Source organism: Carassius gibelio, chromosome A12, assembly GCF_023724105.1.
Source record: "Carassius gibelio isolate Cgi1373 ecotype wild population from Czech Republic chromosome A12, carGib1.2-hapl.c, whole genome shotgun sequence".
Classification (NCBI taxonomy): Eukaryota; Metazoa; Chordata; class Actinopteri; order Cypriniformes; family Cyprinidae; genus Carassius; species Carassius gibelio.
Window position 1 is genome coordinate 14,884,488 of NC_068382.1, and position 18,784 is coordinate 14,903,271.

At 38.0% G+C, this 18,784-nt stretch overlaps 2 protein-coding genes across 2 annotated transcripts; one reads left to right on the forward strand and one right to left on the reverse strand.

The window, feature by feature from the left end:
- Positions 1 to 302: 302 nt before the first annotated feature.
- On the reverse strand, positions 303 to 8,248 carry LOC128025254 (mitogen-activated protein kinase kinase kinase 8-like). The gene is made up of 8 exons (XM_052611430.1): positions 7,556 to 8,248; positions 6,588 to 6,921; positions 6,196 to 6,366; positions 4,253 to 4,514; positions 3,132 to 3,238; positions 2,329 to 2,481; positions 1,166 to 1,412; positions 303 to 1,074 (listed from the first exon to the last, which is right to left on the reverse strand). Exons 2-8 carry the CDS (start codon positions 6,906 to 6,908, stop codon positions 950 to 952), a joined length of 1,386 nt encoding a protein of 461 aa, XP_052467390.1. The 5' UTR covers positions 6,909 to 6,921; positions 7,556 to 8,248; the 3' UTR covers positions 303 to 949.
- An 85-nt stretch (positions 8,249 to 8,333) lies between these two features.
- mtpap (mitochondrial poly(A) polymerase) lies at positions 8,334 to 13,829 on the forward strand. The gene is made up of 9 exons (XM_052611429.1): positions 8,334 to 8,627; positions 8,833 to 8,993; positions 9,107 to 9,334; positions 9,491 to 9,715; positions 10,320 to 10,528; positions 11,027 to 11,253; positions 12,115 to 12,207; positions 12,381 to 12,454; positions 12,950 to 13,829. Exons 1-9 carry the CDS (start codon positions 8,474 to 8,476, stop codon positions 13,301 to 13,303), a joined length of 1,725 nt encoding a protein of 574 aa, XP_052467389.1. The 5' UTR covers positions 8,334 to 8,473; the 3' UTR covers positions 13,304 to 13,829.
- The last annotated feature ends 4,955 nt before the right edge of the window (positions 13,830 to 18,784 follow it).

Consider the following 18,784-nt stretch of genomic DNA (forward strand, 5'->3'; position numbering starts at 1 on the left):
ATCTAAAGCTATTTAAAGACAAGGCACTCACATGGGGATTACAAATATACATGAATCTAAAACATTAACCTGAAGTTATTTCCTGAAATGTGTTATTAAAGAGATCAAATATTCAAATTCAAAAGACTCACAACACATTGTGATTAAAAATAATAAAACCTACAAATGTAGGTCAGAATGCATAAAGTTTTAGATAACACAGGCCTGCCTTTGTAGTTCACTGGAGATAAATACGTTTTTAACGTACATAGCACTGCTATGGTCAAAAATCTAAAAAAAATAATAACATTAAGCAAATATAATCTAGCATAATAATCATTTTAATGAATATTTCAACATATTTTAAAGCACAGATTTACTATCATTAGGGCCTGCCCTTATGTGATCAGAAATGGAATACATAATCAATGCACCTAGCACAGCTACGGTGATCTGCAATTAGCTGTAGTATATATATTATATAATATGCATTTTTCATACTGTAGAATATGCATTTCTCATACTTTATAATGTGATGCCTAAATAAATTTAACGTTGTTGTTGTTTAAAGAAAAAGGTGCATACATATACTCAGCTATTTATTTTCAGCAGTCATAATATACAAATATTTTTCTGCTTATCTGTATTGGTCAGATTTTTATATTGTTGCATCCCTAGTATGCATTTCAAATACAGTATATTGTCATATATATTCATGTTCTCATAACACAGACAAAGAACTGCATTAACAAAACTACTCCTCACAAACTGTTCATCAAACAATATAAACACCTCAGGACCGTCTTCTCTTCACGTCCAATCACTATCCAATCTGTGTAGACTGTCCTCATTTGGGACCATATATGCTCAATCATCAGATTGATGAGTTTAGCTCCACAATTCTTACAGCTTATATATGAATGCAAACTATACAAGTAATCCAGTGGATTTTAGCAAAAATCCACCTTAACTAGCCATATTCACAAGATGGTGGCCCTCTAACCAGACTGTAGTAGCCAGCCAAGGCGCCCAGATCTATATGGAGGGAACCTTTCTTCTTCGAGTGCCCAGAATCCTCGGTGTACAAGGACGAATCTGAAAATAGATGAGTAAAGGATCTCAAGCATGCAATTAAATAAATTTGACATGGTATACTGTATGTCTGTGTGTGTGTTGTGTGATATACCTTGGGTGCTGTCTGAAAACTGACTGAGCTGTCGCAGCATTGGATGTGTGCCTTCTTCCAGTGCCGAGTCCAGGCTCCAACAGCGTGGCTGGTCCTCCCGAGAAGGATGGAGGGCCTCCTCGTTCAGTAATTCTGTGGCAGAGCTCCTCCGCGCGGGGACCCTATCGAGCGCGTGCTCCAGGAGTCTCCTCATCGCGGGGCTACAGCTTTCAGGTATGTCCTCCAGAGGAGGGGCCTGTTTGTGGATCTGCAAAAACAGAGATTATGAAAATCAATGGTGGCACGGGTGCATTCGCAAGCAGTCACATGCAAAGAGACACAGTACATGAAATGACATTCATTTCTATGAAAAGGAACTGTAGTACGTGAAAAGGGAAATGAAACCAGTTGGACTGCAGTACAAATGTTGAACGCAAATGTCTGTCTAGCAAAATTATTTCTTATAGAGCCAGCTTTCAGTCTGCTTCCATTACACGGGCAGCTCTTAAACTGAAACACAATTAATCTGCAACACATAGAGGAAGCTTAAATTGCTGATATGAGATTTTTCTCTTTCTTTTTCCTCTTTGTTTAATAAAAGAGATATTTGGAAATTTCTCGCAATGGAAAGAAGAACTTGCAATCACAAGTTGTATCTTGAGATCCTTCGCTTTATAGTGGCAAAAAAAGGTTTAGAGAATGTTAGAGAATTAGCATCATTTGCATTACAGTAGTTTAAACTGAAAAAGGGAAGCTTAAAAGAAGGGGAAAAACCTATAAAGAAAAACGGCTCTATAATATATTATACACAATTATTATAATTATTATTACAATGGTATATAATTACCATCATTTTCAGTGGTTTAAATAAAACAAACAAATAAAAAGAAAATTAAAAGAGCAAAAGCAAAATAAATAATACTAATAATATAATAATACAAAAATATTATCATTTGTATTATTAAAATGATACTGAGTATGAGACATTATGTGCTAATAGAGGCCCTTATGTCATGAAATCATGACATCAACCTGCATGACATTTCTGGGTTTTGCTCTGAGGTTAATGTATAGAGTCATTTTCATGCAGTGAAGTTTTCCCACATTCAGGGACTCTCCTTATACTGCTACAGTAAAACACATACATACAAAATACAATTAAAAGAGTGAAGAATCACACTTACTATGTAAAGGTATGAGGGATAGGCACTTCTGGGATATCTCCTAACCCATGGAGGACTTCCACTCAGCATGTGTATGATTGTGGTTCCCAGACTGTAGATGTCGGTCTTTGTGTTGTGTCCTCGACATAAAACTAGCTCTGGACTCATATACATCTGTATAGAAGGAAAAACAAGAAATATGGAAGCAGTGAGCTCAGAACTCACATATGCAGCAACTTTTCTTGTTTAATTTTGTGAATCAAATACAGGACTAGCTGCTTTCTACTGTTCAGTCACTCTGAATAATATAAATATGAAAAACAACTTCTGATGTAAAAGGCAAATGGTCAAATGAACTTCTGGTGAGCTGCTCACTGTACTGCCTTACAATAAACAACTTTATTATTCTATTTGGGGAATCTTTAGTGCTGGTCAACAAGGCATGCTGGACTTTCCAAATGGGGCAAAAAGTCAACACTGAGGCAGCTAATGTGCATGTGTTTTTGTGTCCTTTTGGGCCTTTCCCAGAGTTTGTTAGGGAACAGAATGTCAGCTAAGGGGGAAAAGTGTGTCTGTTCATGTATGTGCCTTCTGCCCTTTCAGATCTCCTTTCAGAATCACCATTAACTATTTAAAAAATGTACCATAAGACAATGTATATGTATGACTTTCCAAAGGAATTCTGCCAACAGCACCATCAGAAACAAAATCTAATTCTTCATTGTTTTTTTTTCATATATAGCCTAAACTAACCTTTAGTCGCAACAGAGTCAGAACAATTATGGCAGACTTTAACTGTGCAAAGTGACCTCAAAAATACTCACCTCTGTGCCACGTAAATCGCGAGGAATATATACATCATCCTTCATCTGTACTGTCAGCCCAAAATCCACCAGCACGGCTTTAGCAGACATCAGCACAATATTACTGGCTGCAGGGACAAAAACTGAATTTAGATAATTTCTAAAACACATCAAAGCTAAAAAAACAACATTCGGAAAATGTGTAGCAATATTTGAGATGTTACAATTAATTCTGAAAAATATAGGTTGTTCAGTTCTTGTTTGTGCTGCGCAGAGAGACAAATGCAGCAAAGTGTTGTTTTCCAGAAGCAGAGTAAGCTCATTACTCATGGGAAGGGTTGAACAGTTGAAAAACAGATCATCCGGAGTCTCAAAACCCCCTTTTCTTGCTCTCCCTCCATATTTCACACTACTTGAAATAACATGTTTCCTCTCCAAGCCAAATGTCAAAAAGCCAGTCCTCAAAACCACAAAGCAGGCTCGTGATTGGTCACCCATTTCACTGTCTCTTCACATTACTCTCTCAGTCTTACTAAAAGCATTATTTAGAAGGGTGGCATGTTGAATAAGCCCTTGACAGTAATACATTTGACAGTCTTCTTCCTGCTCTGGCTCTCCTGACTGGAAATTCCAGACGCTTGAGAAGTCATGAGCTGCAGCGCTGATTGACTCCTGCGAATGACTAAACAGCAGCAGAATGCTGTCGGCCACAACCCAACCATATTAAATGATGTTGTGATCCTCATCTATGAAGGGCTTAGCCTTAAAACGCTTCTCTAGCTTGTGGCCAATGTTCCGTCAATCATTTTACAGTGCTGCTTCCTCTCGATGGCCTCATTTCAAGTTCCGTCAAATAAGCGAAATTCCTTCCTCGACCACATTGTCATTATCTGATTTACCTACAAAGCACCTTTGTTGCATTTAGGGGGGGAAATAACAGTGGTTTGGTGTGTGTGTATGTGTGTGTGGTTTGCAATGAAAAAAAAAAAGTCCTGAACTGCTTTTGACCCTTCTTTTGAAATGTGTTTTGCAAATTCAGTTCAGAGCAGCTGAGGTAAAATGGTCGTAAACAAACAGTTTGGCAGGAAGCTGCAGTGATATGTCAGAAAAAAAACCTTTATGATGCAATCCAAAGCACTTACGTTTGATGTCGTGGTGTATAATCTTGTGAGAGTGCAAGTACTCCAGGCCTCGCAAAACCTGCTGAGAGACCCAAATGATCTCAAACTCTCTCATTGGACCACAGCTATCCAGCTTCTCTAGAACCGAGCCGCCTTCACCCGCTTCCATGAACAAATGCACGGTCTGTTCCCACAGCAAGGCCCCATACAGCTGTGCTATGTTCTCGTGCTGGAACCGGGCTTGGATTTCCACCTCTGCATGCTTGAAATGTTCCACAGGAATCTGAAGAGAAAGTACATTTTAGACATTATGGAAGTGCACCAAAATTGAGCTTGCTCAATATACATATAGGTATAAAAGATGCTATTAAATCATTCATATATGCAAACAATTTAATAAGAAAGAGAAAATACAGATGGTTTAGAGAAGGTGGAAGCAACCCTATAATATATTTACAGTCTTTCTATTTATGATCTACACATTTCCCCATTTATATTCACAATATTAATTACACAAATCACACTACTACACTGATTCCCTAAGTGTTGAACTCGAAGTAATTACGGATTTATTTATACACCAGGTTGATTATATATTTCTCTGTTTTGGGTGTTTAATATTACAACCACGCCCACTTAAATAATTAACAGTATTTACGAAATCTACCAACATTTCCGTCAATGAATATATAATAATATATAATAATGCACTTTTTTTTGATAAAATATTTAATTTAATTAAGTTAAATTAATTTTTAATCAGATTTTCTTGCATATGCCAGTGTTAGTTACAAAAAATGTCTTTGTCATTGAGTCAGCAGTTAAGTGTCTCACTGTTTTTGAGTGAATGATGTAATGAATAAAACGGTTAAATTAACGATTCAAAGACGCCACATGCTGCATCAAACAACAGTTACATTAGTTCATTACACCAGGCAACTGACCCCTAATTATTATTACTATTATTATTATTTGATCAAAACATTAAAGGCCAAAATAAGAGGGTGAATATTTTTGTAAAAGTCAGCAACAACCGGTTAAACTGACCACAATTTTGAAACTTTAGACACCTGCACTCCGCCAGTGCCACACAGTTGAGACACTGTCTCTGTGGGCTGCATGTTTCCACAGGGGCGTTCCTGTCAGCTTCCTGTGTGCGGTACAGCCATTCTCGGTTTCTGTTCAAACTCTGCATGCTGCACACTGACCCTCTAAACGTTTTAAGGAAACTGGGTTATTTCCCAAAAAGTGCTCTTCCCCATTTCAAAATATTCTCTTCTTGCTGCTACAGTTTCTAAAAGAAGTGTTTCTCTTTTCAGAGCCATTATTTTTCCACTGTACATAAAGCCTTGTTGGCCTCCCATGCTGGTGCATAAGATCATCACAAGGACACATCATGCAGTATAATGTGTCTTCTGTCTTCTATTTCCACGTGATGAGTGTATGTTTATTTAATGACTGATCTTATGCTCAAAATCCTTCTTTTTCCCCCTATTGTGTTCATAGTGTATTGCAAAACACTTTGGCTGCTATTGAGGTGGGATATGGGTAAGGTTAGGGACAGATTTGGAATGGGTAGATTTAATGGTGGTTCAAGGTGTAAGCGATAGGTCAAAAGTGTAATTATAAATAAAGTTACAGATATTAATTACAGATGTGATTACATGCAGGTATTTTTTTTATATAAGTACAATGTAAAAACGTATATGTACACAATACGTGCATTGTACCAAATGATTCATTTAAATGTAAGTACATAGTAATTAAGGCCACTTAATATAAGGTGGGACCCAACAAACTGTATAAAATATGTTTTTGCTTTACTCATAAAAGAACACGGATTCCCAGAAGGGAAGTCACGTCCATTAAGACCTCTTAGTGGAATGAACTACCTTTGCATGAAAAAAACAAACAAAAAAATTTGACATTCATTAAACAAACATGCTTTGGATTCCCCGACTTACTAGTTTGCATGCCATTCGCTTCCGAGTTTTGGTGTCCTGAGCCAGATGGACCTTCCCAAATGAGCCTTTGGGAACATATCCAGGGCCTGGGGGCTTGTATGTTAGTTTCCACGGAAACAGAAGGACGTCCAAATCAATGCGATAATGCCCATCCTTAATGACCATGTCTGTCTGCAGGAACAAAGCAGGGCGATCATGAGTAAGGCTATGACAACTTGTAAAACAAGTAAACCCTCCTTTACATATTATGTTCAGATATGAGTTGCTTTGAATAAGCCTTCAATTGCACAGTGTAGAGAATTCATTCACTTTACATAATGCTTTAACATCATACTGTCTATCTCAGCTGTATATCTTATGGATCTGTCAAAATAACCACCAATAGAGCTTACCTTGTTGAGCAGAACCCCCATTTCTTCTCCCACCTCTAAGAGCGAGGAGGACAGTGTGTTTGAAACCATATTTACAAAGTCCAGGAGGTCGGACGCTGTCCCGTAACGGACCTTTCCGGGATTTTGCACATGTGAGCTCAAATCCTGTGGCGTCTCCTCAGTCTCATCCATATCTTCTTGTGAGAAACTTTCCTCAAACGAAACTCCCGATTCCACCTCCTCGCCAACACAGTAGAAATTATCTTCCTCTTGGATGAAGTCTTCAATGTTCATGTGAGCAAGAAGCAGTTCTATACCCGCATTTTCATTCTCGTACGCCATCCTTGATTGAATCCTACAACAGAATGTTAGAAACAGGACATTAACTAATGTACTTCAAGTGCATACATGCATGTTAAGAGTGTGGTCAGGTCAGGTATGTTTCCTGATCTGCTTGCTTGCTCTGTTTTGCTTGCAAGTGAAGGGTGGTTTTCAGAGGGTGGGAAACCCCAAGATGGGCTTTCTTCTTCAAAGCAAATGGAAGTTAAACAGTTTAGCCTATATTGAAACATGGAGATCTTTTGAAGGTCCTTAAGCAGAAGCTCACAAGTACAAATAAGATTGGTAAGAAATGTGGGTTTGACTGTCTGTTCTGACATACCCCCACAAACCCCATTTTTACACAGGCAGACACAAACAACAAAGTGCTGAAAAATTCTCATCAACCTCGTCTCCTAATACATAATTAATCTGAAATAAAAGCATGTATAACGACGATGACAACAACCACAACAATAATAATTTATCGTTATTAAACGATACGGATGCTCAGAAACACTGACTAGAAATAGGCAGCTGACGAGGTTTTCATCACTTGCCAATAACCAACCTGCTTGTTCTGCTGTGTAACGTTACATTCCAAATTATCATACTAGTAATAGCTGCTCGAAATATATAATAAAACTCTAAAACAGCCGTAGTTTGCTTACCTCTCGGTCAGTGTGATAAGAGCAGGGCACGTGCTCACTGGTTGTCCATGTCCCGCTGAACTGAAGCTCCGAGACAGACGCTCGAAGACGAGAGGAGTGTGAGCTACGCCTCCGCTCGGCGCCTACGTCAGCTGCGGTTTCGTTTTCTCCAGCGAGAGGTATTTTCTCATTGAGAGGTCACGTATCTGCTTTAATTTTGCCACAGTCCCCTATCAGAATGTTCCGTGGCAGAAGAAGGATGTCATTCTCTTTCATCTTCATGATGATACGCAAGAGAAAATGTTGCACAGTCTTGTAATTATAACAACCTTGCGGTAGCAAAGAAAAGCTAAACTAGTATGAACCGGTATAAAGAAGCACCCACACGCTTGTGCCCTTTGATATATGAGCTTAAAAACGTTATTGCTCTTTGTCGGTCTCAAAAAGTGTATTCAAATTAGTGAAGTCCAGACTCCGCAGCAGAATGTGTGTCGTTTTGTTCACGAACGAATCGATGTTTTAAACGAATCTTTCAGATACGTAAATCGTTTTAGTTAAGTAACATCACAACTTGTAACGTTACACTTGCAGAAATGAATGATCACTGAACGAGTCAGTGAACGAATCTTTCGTAAATCGTATGTCACTTGTGAATGAAATGTAACGTTACTCGACTGACGTGACTCATATAGAAAAAGTATTTACTAAATGAATCCGTGAACGAATCTTTTGGCGGACTAATTCAAAGTAACGTTAGTCGGAAATGAGTCAAAATCTCCAACTGTGTTCTCACTTAGGTATTTTCCAATTTGAGGATCCCCGGGCTTCCGTCGTAGCTTGACATTTTCAGTTTTTTCCAAATTCGCAACGCAGCAGTGCAGGTCCGTTCACAGCCACCGTAGAGGCAATGTGTACGCATGCGCCCATCTCAAATCAACAATGGCGGCCTCCTCTGCAGTATGTAGGTTACGTTTCAGGGGTTTAGGATTGCTTGATAGATTTTGTTTTGGTTTGGAACCCCAAACGCAAGGAAGATTCACCTCAACTGCGTCGGCAGTCAAAGCCCAGACAGAGAACACGACAGCGAGAGCCGGTAACTTAACATGGTTTTTATGTAGATATATAGGCATGACTTTTACCAAGTCATCTCATTTAAGTATTGGGAACGACAGCTGTAAAAACGTGTTCTAATCTGACATTTTATGTTAAAAGTAAATACCAAGTTGTCTTATCATGGTTAAAAAAAATCTAACTCCAGCCTCTTTCGTCTTGCCCCATTTTCGTTCTAATCACGAAAGCCAAGGAGAGTAAAACATTTCAAGCAATCCAAGAGGAGAGAAGAGAACAAGCTGAAAGATCGGTTTTGATCAGCTGTCCTTCTAAGATCAACGAAAATAAGTTTTTAGATTACCTGTCTAAACATGGGACAATCAACAAGCATTTCTTCTACAATAGCTATGTAAGTGTCGCTGAACTATACAGTTACAAGTTTGATATCTAGAAATCGTGTGATGCTTGATCACAAAAATCTGAAATTGAATTATAGTTTACCATGTGATTCTGTTTCTGTAGGGAGCATATGCAGTGGTTGAATTCTCCAGCAGAGAGAGCATTGCCTCGTTGAAGGAGAGCACAAATATTCCAGCTGTTGAGCATGAAGCTGCAGTGCCTTTCAAATCTCGCCTGCTGTCATTGAAATGGCCAGGCAGTCAGTCAAGCAATCATCCCATGCCGAAGTTCAAAGTGCAGTCCCCTCCATCCATCAGTGAAATCAGCCAACTGCTCTCAGAAAAGAACAGCGTAAGACTTCCCTTGGCGATACATTCTTTTTTTAAAACCAAGACATATGATTAGGCTAATGGGAAAGGATAAAAATTGGAATGGGAGACTGCTCCTATTTTATGTTTGCTAGATGGAGCTTCAAATATGCAACTTTTTTTCACTTTTCTTTCACAGATAGATGAGCAACTGCAGTGTCTCACAGAAACCTTAGAGCTCACAGAAGAGAACGTCAGCCTGCGCTTTCTTGTTTGTTCTCTACTTCGAGACATAGCTGGTGCATATTTCCCAGAATGCATCATCAGGCCTTTCGGCTCCACTGTTAACAGCTTTGGCAAACTGGGCTGTGATGTTGACATGATTCTGGACCTCGACGGCATCTATGCAACAAGCCAGAAAAAGGTCAATGCTGTGGACTGCTTATGTAGATTAAATCTAAATGGGATAGTTTACCCAGAATTCTGTCTTTTGCTCATCCTCCTTATCCTTGTGTCAATACAAATGACTTGGAATGTGAAGATATTTTGAAGAATGTTTGTAACCTAACAGTTTTGATTTCTAAATCAGACAAAGACCACTGAAACATTTATCAAAATATCTCTTTTTTTTATTGTTCTGCAGAGTAAAGTCAGTCATATAGTTTTGGAATCACATAAGGATGAGTAAATTATCACAGTATTTTCACAGTTTGGCGACCTGTCTTTTTAAAAGTACCCCTTTAGTATGAAAAAGTCAAAATCTCATTTGTTTTGTTTTTGCCTAGTTATGGATTTTTTTATTTATTCCATAGAACAAAAAGTAGATGTTTGAATGACTATTTTTATAGTACTATTATAGCTGTCATCATATGTCTTTAAATAAAAAAAAAATTTAAATTGCATGACTAAATATTTCAATGTTCCGGTCAATTTTAATAATAATAATAAAAAAAATAATTAAGGTTAGAACAATAGTAGGGATATTTTAAAAATTAATTGATTAGTGCATGCTGTAATGTTTTAAACAGGGCTCAGGACTGTCTCTGGAGTACCAGGTGAAGAGAGGAGCATCAGAGCGGGCTGTGACCCAGAGTATCCTCTCAGTCATTGGGAAATGTGTAGACCAGTTTGGCCCTGGATGTGTGGGAGTCCAGAACATTCTCCAAGCTCGATGTCCTCTTGTCCGCTTTTCTCACCAACCCTCTGGCTTTCAGTGTGATCTCACTGCAAATAACAGGTAGGTAATGTCTGCTGAATGACGCGTCACATAATTAGCCATACTCAAACTGCATCTTGAAATAAGACTTCAGAAGCTGAAAAGGAAAGTAATGGTTCATCTCTGTAAGTACCATACAAAGACATTAAAAGGGTTGTTTTGTGGGCGTTAAGGTCTGCCAGCTTATTTTTTCACTCCCATTTACACTTCCCCAAAATAAAGGTCACTCTTATGCTTCCTGTTTTAGAATGTGACACACCAGCAATGCACAGAAATCTGCTAAGCAGTTTTTGTTGCGCTAGGACCCCTCATGGGGCAAGCTGTGGGTTAGAGAGGGGTATTCCCAGATGTTTACAGTGTACACTGACTTCATAGTTTAAATATGATAGACAGTCATATAAAGGTGTGGTGCACTCCTAGTGGCACCAGATAGAATTACCAAAAATGATTATATTTTAACCAAACAGATAGTCCAGTCCTAAACCCATGTTTTGTTTTATTTAACGTCCTTGTGTGAAGGGTGGCAATGAAGAGTTCAGAACTGCTGTTTCTCTACGGCCAGCTGGACCCTCGTGTTCGGCATCTGGTGTTCAGCGTGCGGTGCTGGGCTCGAGTTCATAGCATCACAAGCAGTATTCCAGGAGCATGGATCACCAACTTCTCTTTAACGGTCATGGTGGTGTTCTTTCTACAGCAGAGGGGTCCTCCCATACTGCCCACACTGGACCGACTGAAGGAGCTGGCAGGTATACTCCATTCTACTTCTACAGTCATGCTTCTCTGCAGTTTCTTGTCTTTTGTACAATACTGCCATACAAAGGCAAAAGACAGTAACTACACATTTGGTTAAAACCGCTATGACTGAAATAGGATCTCTTATGTTATGTCCTTTTACAGATATATATATATATAATAATCAAAAAGTCATTGTGGTGTCCCCTTACTCTAGAAAACTGTGCATACTTTCTTTTCATGTGACCCTACAATTTAACTTGATACATTAAATTAATCAAAAGTTACAGTAAATATTTTTACACTATTAAAATGATTTTTATTTCAAATAAATGCTGTTCTTTTGATGTTTTTATTCATTTCTGAAAACTATTTATTAAGGTTTCCACAAAAAAGAAAAAGAAAATTAAGGAGCACCACCATTTTCGAGAGTAATAATAATAAATAATAAATATTTCTTATTATGTAAGAATGATTTCTGAACGATCATGAGACACTAAAGACTGGAGTAATGGCTGCTGATAATTCAGCATTGCCTTCGTGTAAATAAATTACATTCTAACATATATTAAAATAGGATTAAAATATTTTTTACTGTTTTTGATAAAATAAATGCAACCTTGGTAAGTATAAGAGCTTACTTTCTTACACATTATAACACACACATATATGTATATGTGTGTGTGAGTGTGCAAAATACTTTAGACTGTCTTATTGTCTATGATGTATCTAATGTGTCTAAACGCGCAAAAATAATTGCCTTTTTCTGGTCTACCAGGGTCAAGGACAGTGATGCCACAATAGTGATACAGAATCCATTACTATATGGAGGCTGCTCAAATTATATTTATGCTTTGTGTGTGTGCACTTTCCAGGACCATCAGATAAGTGTGTCATTGAGGGTAATGACTGCACTATTGTCAGTGACCTTAGCAAGATTACACTGCAGCAGAACACAGACACATTAGGTGAGTGGAGCGCATGGATTGTTTTCATAATTTACACAAACTTAATGAAAGGTTTTACCTTTTCATCTGTGGGCAGATAGCTCATTTCTGTATTGCTTTTGTGATGCATTCAATTTTTATTGGACGTTAAGGACACTGCTGTTTATTTTTCTGTTTTCATTTTTCATCCAAAGAGAAACTATTGCAGGAATTCTTCGAGTTTTATGGCAATTTTCCTTTCAACAAGGCATCGATCAATATCAGGAAGGTGAGTCATCCACCAACGCCAGAGCATCCATGTGCAATCTCCCAAAAGACACCTCTGACGTCTTAGCAGACCCTCCACAAACGCCCACCAGAGGGCAGTGTATATGTAGTCAATTCAAAGAAAGTGTCTGTCTGCAGTGGACACAGATGTGCAGTTGCAATCAAATCTGTTCAGCTCCCTTGACCTGTGAGATGTTCTGCTGCCATAAACAAAGATTTAGGAAAACAATTCAACCAACGCATTAGCAAAGTATTATAGGAAGTTTATTAAATACACATTTGAGAGACTCTGAGATTTAAATGAAGCTGATGAAAAAAAAAACATATTCAGTCAAGTCTGCCTTATTGTCAATTCTTCCACATGTACAGTATTTGTGCACATGTTGTTTTTGTGCATTAAATGATCATTATAACAAATTGAGTGCAAATGCTGATGCATACTGTACCTTTAAGTGTCTGAATGCTTAAATATCCTGCTTTATATCTCTTTCACCAGGGAAAGGAGCAGACCAAACCGGAAACGACAGCTTTGTATATCCAGAATCCATTTGAAACCACTCTAAACATTAGCAAGAATGTTAATGCAACACAGCTAGAACGTTTCGTGGCACTTTGTCGCGAAAGTGCTTGGCTTCTCCAGCAGAAGGAAAATCTTAACCAGAGTTCGGACTCACCATGGGGGTTCGCCGCACTTCTCGTTCCTTCAGTCACCTCAGGAGCAGGGGTGAAAAATCGCAGGAAGAGAAAACTGGAACCGGCTAGTTCAAGAATAAAGAACCTGTTAGACTCTCTGAAGATTAAAGGTGGTGAAACTGTTGCAAAGAAAGGAAGTGCAAACTCTAGTAGGTGATATGAATAAACTTCACTCCCCCCGGAAGAACACAGGAAAAGTCTTGTGAAGAACCAATTTAAATGACCAACATGCCCAAAGAGTGGAACTAACAGGAAGTTAATATATTTCTACAGTCAGAATCTGCGAGTCTTTTAAGAAATGTAAAAAAAAAATACAAATAAGCTCAGTTTCCGTTCTACCCCAGTATTTCACATGAAAGACAAACTTTGTAGATGCCAACATGATATAACATAGGAAGAAGAGGTCCACTGCGGTCTCTGACTCCTAGAAAAAAGGAGTTTAATGGTTGATCTGATAACAACAATCATTATGGTTTCCGGAGAAGTGGAGCAGAACCTCTGAACACTAAACAGCTTGCATGGAACAGTTGTGTTTGTTACACAAGCTCCATCTTTTCTGAGTTGCCAGATCAATACAAGGGCCTATGTCTCTATGTAGAATCAGAGGTCATGTTTTTACATCAGTATCATGGTGTTGTGAGAAGTGCAAAAAGTATAAAGTCACCGTAAACTAAATAATTGTTTATAAAATATTAAAACATATAAACGGTCACCGTAAAATAAATAATGTTTTATAAGATATTAAAACAAAGTAACGTTCAGACCATTACTGTTTGTTTCTTTTTGGGTTGTAATTAAAATTTTCTCAATACTAATAATAATAAAAAAAAAAGTGTCTGAATGTTTCATAAATGACAGAAGCCTGTTTCTTATTGAATCCCGTAATCTCACAATTCTTTTTCCTCATAATTGTGTGACACAAACTCACAATTCTGACTTTTTTTCTTCTTAGAATTGCATGATATAAACTCCCAAATGCGAGTTAAAAAGTCAGTAAATTGTGAGAAAACTATGGAAATCTGAGAAATAAAGTCGGAATTGTGAGACCATGCCAGACCCCCCCCCCCCCAAAATAGACTTTATAGACTATATAGACTTTATATCACTATATTATCACTGTCTCGCAATTCTGACTTTATATCTCGCAACCGTTTATATAAAAAGTCACAATAACCTTTTTTTATTTGTATTTTTTATTCCGTGGCGGAAACAGGCTTTCCGTTGTTTCTGCCACAGAGTGAACAAATGAGTTTTATTTCTCAAAACTGTATGTATCTGAATTGTGATTTAATTTCTCATAACTGGGACTTAATCTCGTAAATGTGACTATAACCACAGTGTGACTTTCTCAAAATAATAACTTTATTTCTCCTGATTGGAGCACCATTCCCTCGTAATTATGACTAATTTCTCAGTGAGACTTGCCCCAACGTAACCTAAAATCTCTTTTGTTTCACACAATTGCATCTTTATTTCTCATAATTGTGACTTCAGTTCATTTTGGCTCACAATGAGACTTGATATCTTGCAGCGTTAACTTCTATCTTACAGTTGCGACTTCTCGTCATTGAGACCATATCTCAATATAAGGATGGCTTTCATAATAAACTGGACATGGGAAAGGTGGAGAACTATGCACTTCGGTGTGGAGGGCAGGAAACAGATAGTGAGCTGATGGAAAAAAGTTGTAGAGTGTTGGCAAACAGAGAGGAAATAAGTGTTTTGAGACTGTATCACAGGACGATTAGTAGCAAGGGAAGAAAGCTATAGTGGTAGAAGATGAAAGAGTGTAAATTCTCCTGGGAGTGCTAGTTAGTTGGTTTAATGTTCATTACGCGAGCAACTTGATGAGGTTAGAGGTCAAAGGGTATAGTGGAAACCATTTCTCTTAACTTTACCCCTACTACCGAGAGCCAGATAACTGGACAGTTTTGTCACCTTTAAGCCTTCTGAACTGAATTTGAACTTCAGTGGCTGTATGAGAACATGAGGAAGGTCATGGGCTCCTTAAGACAGGCAAAGGATGGAGTGATAAAGTAAGAACTCAATATCCTTATGCAATTACACAGGTGAAATCCCACCCAGAGCTGCTTAGATGTGTCTTTATCCAAACAGCTGAAAGACATTTGGAGTTTAAGAGCTTGTATCATGTGGCATCAAACAGTTTGCGATCGTTTATCAGCTCAGTCATTTCTCTTTATACCTCATAAGGGGTCTTACAGTCCCAATATATACACAATGACAGCTCAGGACTTGCAGAGCTGCATTTGTGCCCCCTAAAAGGTACTTTTTTATTGTTTGTATGTGTCTGTAAATACAACAAAGTAGCTTGTGGAGTTTAAAATGCATGATCCTTCAGAAATCAGTCTAATATGCTGACTTGGTATTAACCACATTTAAGCCGTTATACTGGTTCGGCCAGGCAGGGAGCTCAACTTCCCGTGTGTTTGTTCGGCCTCTGACCTTGTTGCCAAACTAAACAAACCCCTTCAAATATGATGATTATTTCCTGAAATGATGATGGTTATGCCCTGGCTCCAAAGGAGATGTGTTTTAGTCACATTCTCCAACAGTTCTCGTACTACCCATAGAGTGTTTGCTTTTGAGTATGTACAAAATATATACTTCCATTCTTTCGCTCGTTCCTTCTGCTTATTCTTGGCTGTAGGTTTTCCTCCTGAGCCTGAAAGAATTTTGGAAAGGTGGCTTGTGGGTTTGAAAAACTCAGGGGGGATCTGCAGGAAAAACAACATGAAATGAAAATGCTCTTGGCTTTGCCGTCTTAGTGGAATTTCTGTCCAAAACCTGTGCTATTTACAACCTCTTCAAAGGATTTTGCTGCTTAGGTGCAATTTACCATTTTAAAGCTTTGGATGTTTATGCTCCAGAAATTATTCTACACCTCTACAGGCAGTGATTAGTGTGGTGTTACAAAAAAATTGACGCTTGTATGATACGTTAATTTGTCCACAGCAACTGTATAACTTTAATCACACAATCTCAATTTCTCATGTGATATCATTCACAGCCAGGCGTAATCTAACTTCCTTTTCCCTTTCAAGTCCATTGTCCACAGAGTGTGTTATAGTCCTGTTTCCAACAGCTTGTGCCAATATTTTGCCATGTAGTCCCAAAACACATTGAATACCCTTCCCTATGTCTTCTCTAAATCTTTCCTTGTCAGTGAAGGGTCACTGTCTCCAGATCTGTTCTTTGCCTTTCCACCTCCTGCTGTTTATTTTTCCCAAAGCACCTTGTGGATCAAGAGAATCAGAAAGCTTCTGACACAGTTCTTGCACTGCACTGCACCAGCCAATAGCATTAGTTCATTAAACTGCTGGAAACTCCTGGCCTGTTGTTGTCATTTTAAGTGACCTCAAGCGTGAGCACACACACACACTTAAGTTAAATTATCAGAATGGGCATCTGTGTGCACCCACTATTCCTATTGTTTTAGTTCTCTACCTCAGCAAGGCTTAATTGAGCCTGGCACCAAAAGTCGACCTCGGTGGAGCGATACAACAATGCCGGTCGATAGCATTTCTCTCTTGTCTGCTGTTCTGGTGCTGAGGGTCTGGCTGCAATACAGGCATTACTAACACAATATGAGTTTCTGGAAAGGCCTCCATTTAATACGCCTGTCTCTGTTTAACAGTTACTAATGATGGGTGAAAACAGCTTACTGGACCTTGTGAGCTTTTAATGGGTTTCTTCACGTATTAGCATTGTTCCTAATTATTTTCATCATTCTCAGCATTTATTTTTAATTTTGTGAAATATTATTACAATTCGAAATAAATGTTTTGTATTTTTATATATTTTAGAATGTAATTTATCCATGTCAAGGCAAAGCAAACTTTTAAGACTAGCCATTAATCCGGTTGTCAGAGTGAAAAAAAAAAAACTTTGCTTTGAGAATCCCATATGCACTATTCACAAGAGCTGTGATACATTTTTTTATACATTTTTGTATTTAGTTTTTTGATGCACTTACTGAAATTAAACAAACCATAAATTTATTGAGGTCAGGATTTCTCCCCTGTCACCAGAGGAGGCCTTTTTCTCCATTCCTGTACACAGCTGAAACTGGTATTTGTGGCCACTTGTTGAGAGGTTTCTTGAAAATGGAAGTTTTATTATTCAGCCCCTGAAAACCTTTTTTAGTCACTTTTGAGTTTTTCTCACTGTATGTGTCTTATTACACCATGAAAACTAGAATCAAATGCATGAAATTGATTACATGGATGTTTGATTGCAATTGGTTTGTGCAAATTAGAACTTCATTCCTTCTCTTTCTCAAACACTCTAGAGCATCAGCACAAGTTTTTCCATGAATATTGGGTTCTATCAGTGGCGGTGAATCCATATGTAATGACATCCATTCCTGGAACCATCAACTCTATGCTCTATCTCTGCTAAAACTATTAGAGAGAAGCAGCAGCTCCCCCATTTCAATACTGAAAAGCACAACAGTAGGATCCTATTCCACTTTTCATCTTTCAGACATCTTCACCTCACACTTGGAGAACTATAGGGACATTTTCCTCCCACTCTTCTCTACAATTACTCTTTAGGTGTGTGAGTTTGTGTGGGTAGTCGTTTGTGTCTAGCAAGAGATTATCTGCCTTAACATAATTTTAATGCATTAATAGGAGGAGAGTTGACAGTAATCTTTGTAATTAATCATTTAATTTAAGATATGGCTTCAAAAACATTTCTCTATGTTAGTGGCAAAATTTTTGTGGTTAAAGCACATCCTGCCATACGCTTTGCTGGAACAGGAGTTGGACTGTGTGCTAGTAAATTAACTGATGTCACTTTGAAATTCAATTTCAGTCTAAAGAGAGACTCTGAATTAGTGTATATTTGGCAAGGCAGTAACTTGGTTCTCTGTTAACGTGATTTAGGTGAAAGGTGGCTAGATTGGAGTGAAAGGAGATGATATGACCTCATAGCACTGGAAAGCCAAGGTCAGAGAGTGACTGGACTTCTGAAAACAGGAAATGAACAAAATACTAAACAATAACCAGATCTCAGTTAGAGTGACAGCATTATACATATAATCAGACAGATATATATATATATATATATATATATATATATATATATATATATATATATATATATATATATATATATTACAAAGCTCAGGTTTAAGGTCTTTTATTATATTAACCTGTTCTTTCCCTCAAAGTTTGTTGTTGACAATTTATAGAACATGTGAAGGAGCAGTGTTGTATTTGTACTATAGCTATATACTGTAAGAATTAAAATTAAACCATTTTATTTTTGTGTTTGAAATGCCCCATGTTAAAGTGCCTGTTGTTATGAGGACTTTTATTCTGACGGGGCGGAAGGCGGAAAAAGAGAGAAGTGAGGAGTTTGGTGAACCCGAGAATAAAGCGGGGAAAAAGAGCTCGTCAGTATTCGTTTGGATGTAAATCAAACTCGGAAGAGATGGGCGGGGTCAGCAGAGAGCTCATTAACATTTAAAGGAAAATGCTATAAAATGGCTTGCTCTGAATGAGCTGTTTTTGACAGGGTAAAGAAGTTTTATTTTACACTACCATTGAGAAATTTTAACCAAACTGGTTAAACAGACTTTTCATTAATACCCTAAAGAATCATATCAACTTGT

Coding starts and splice junctions, on each gene's coding strand:
- LOC128025254 (XM_052611430.1), bottom strand. CDS start 6,908: ATGGCGTACGAGAATGAAAATGCGGGTATAGAACTGCTTCTTGCTCAC. Junction 6,367..6,587: donor TGGGGGTTCTGCTCAACAAG/GTAAGCTCTATT, acceptor TTGTTCCTGCAG/ACAGACATGGTCATTAAGGA. Junction 3,239..4,252: donor TATACACCACGACATCAAAC/GTAAGTGCTTTG, acceptor TTGTCCCTGCAG/CCAGTAATATTGTGCTGATG.
- mtpap (XM_052611429.1), top strand. CDS start 8,474: ATGGCGGCCTCCTCTGCAGTATGTAGGTTACGTTTCAGGGGTTTAGGA. Junction 8,628..8,832: donor GAACACGACAGCGAGAGCCG/GTAACTTAACAT, acceptor TAATCACGAAAG/CCAAGGAGAGTAAAACATTT. Junction 9,716..10,319: donor ATGCAACAAGCCAGAAAAAG/GTCAATGCTGTG, acceptor TGTTTTAAACAG/GGCTCAGGACTGTCTCTGGA.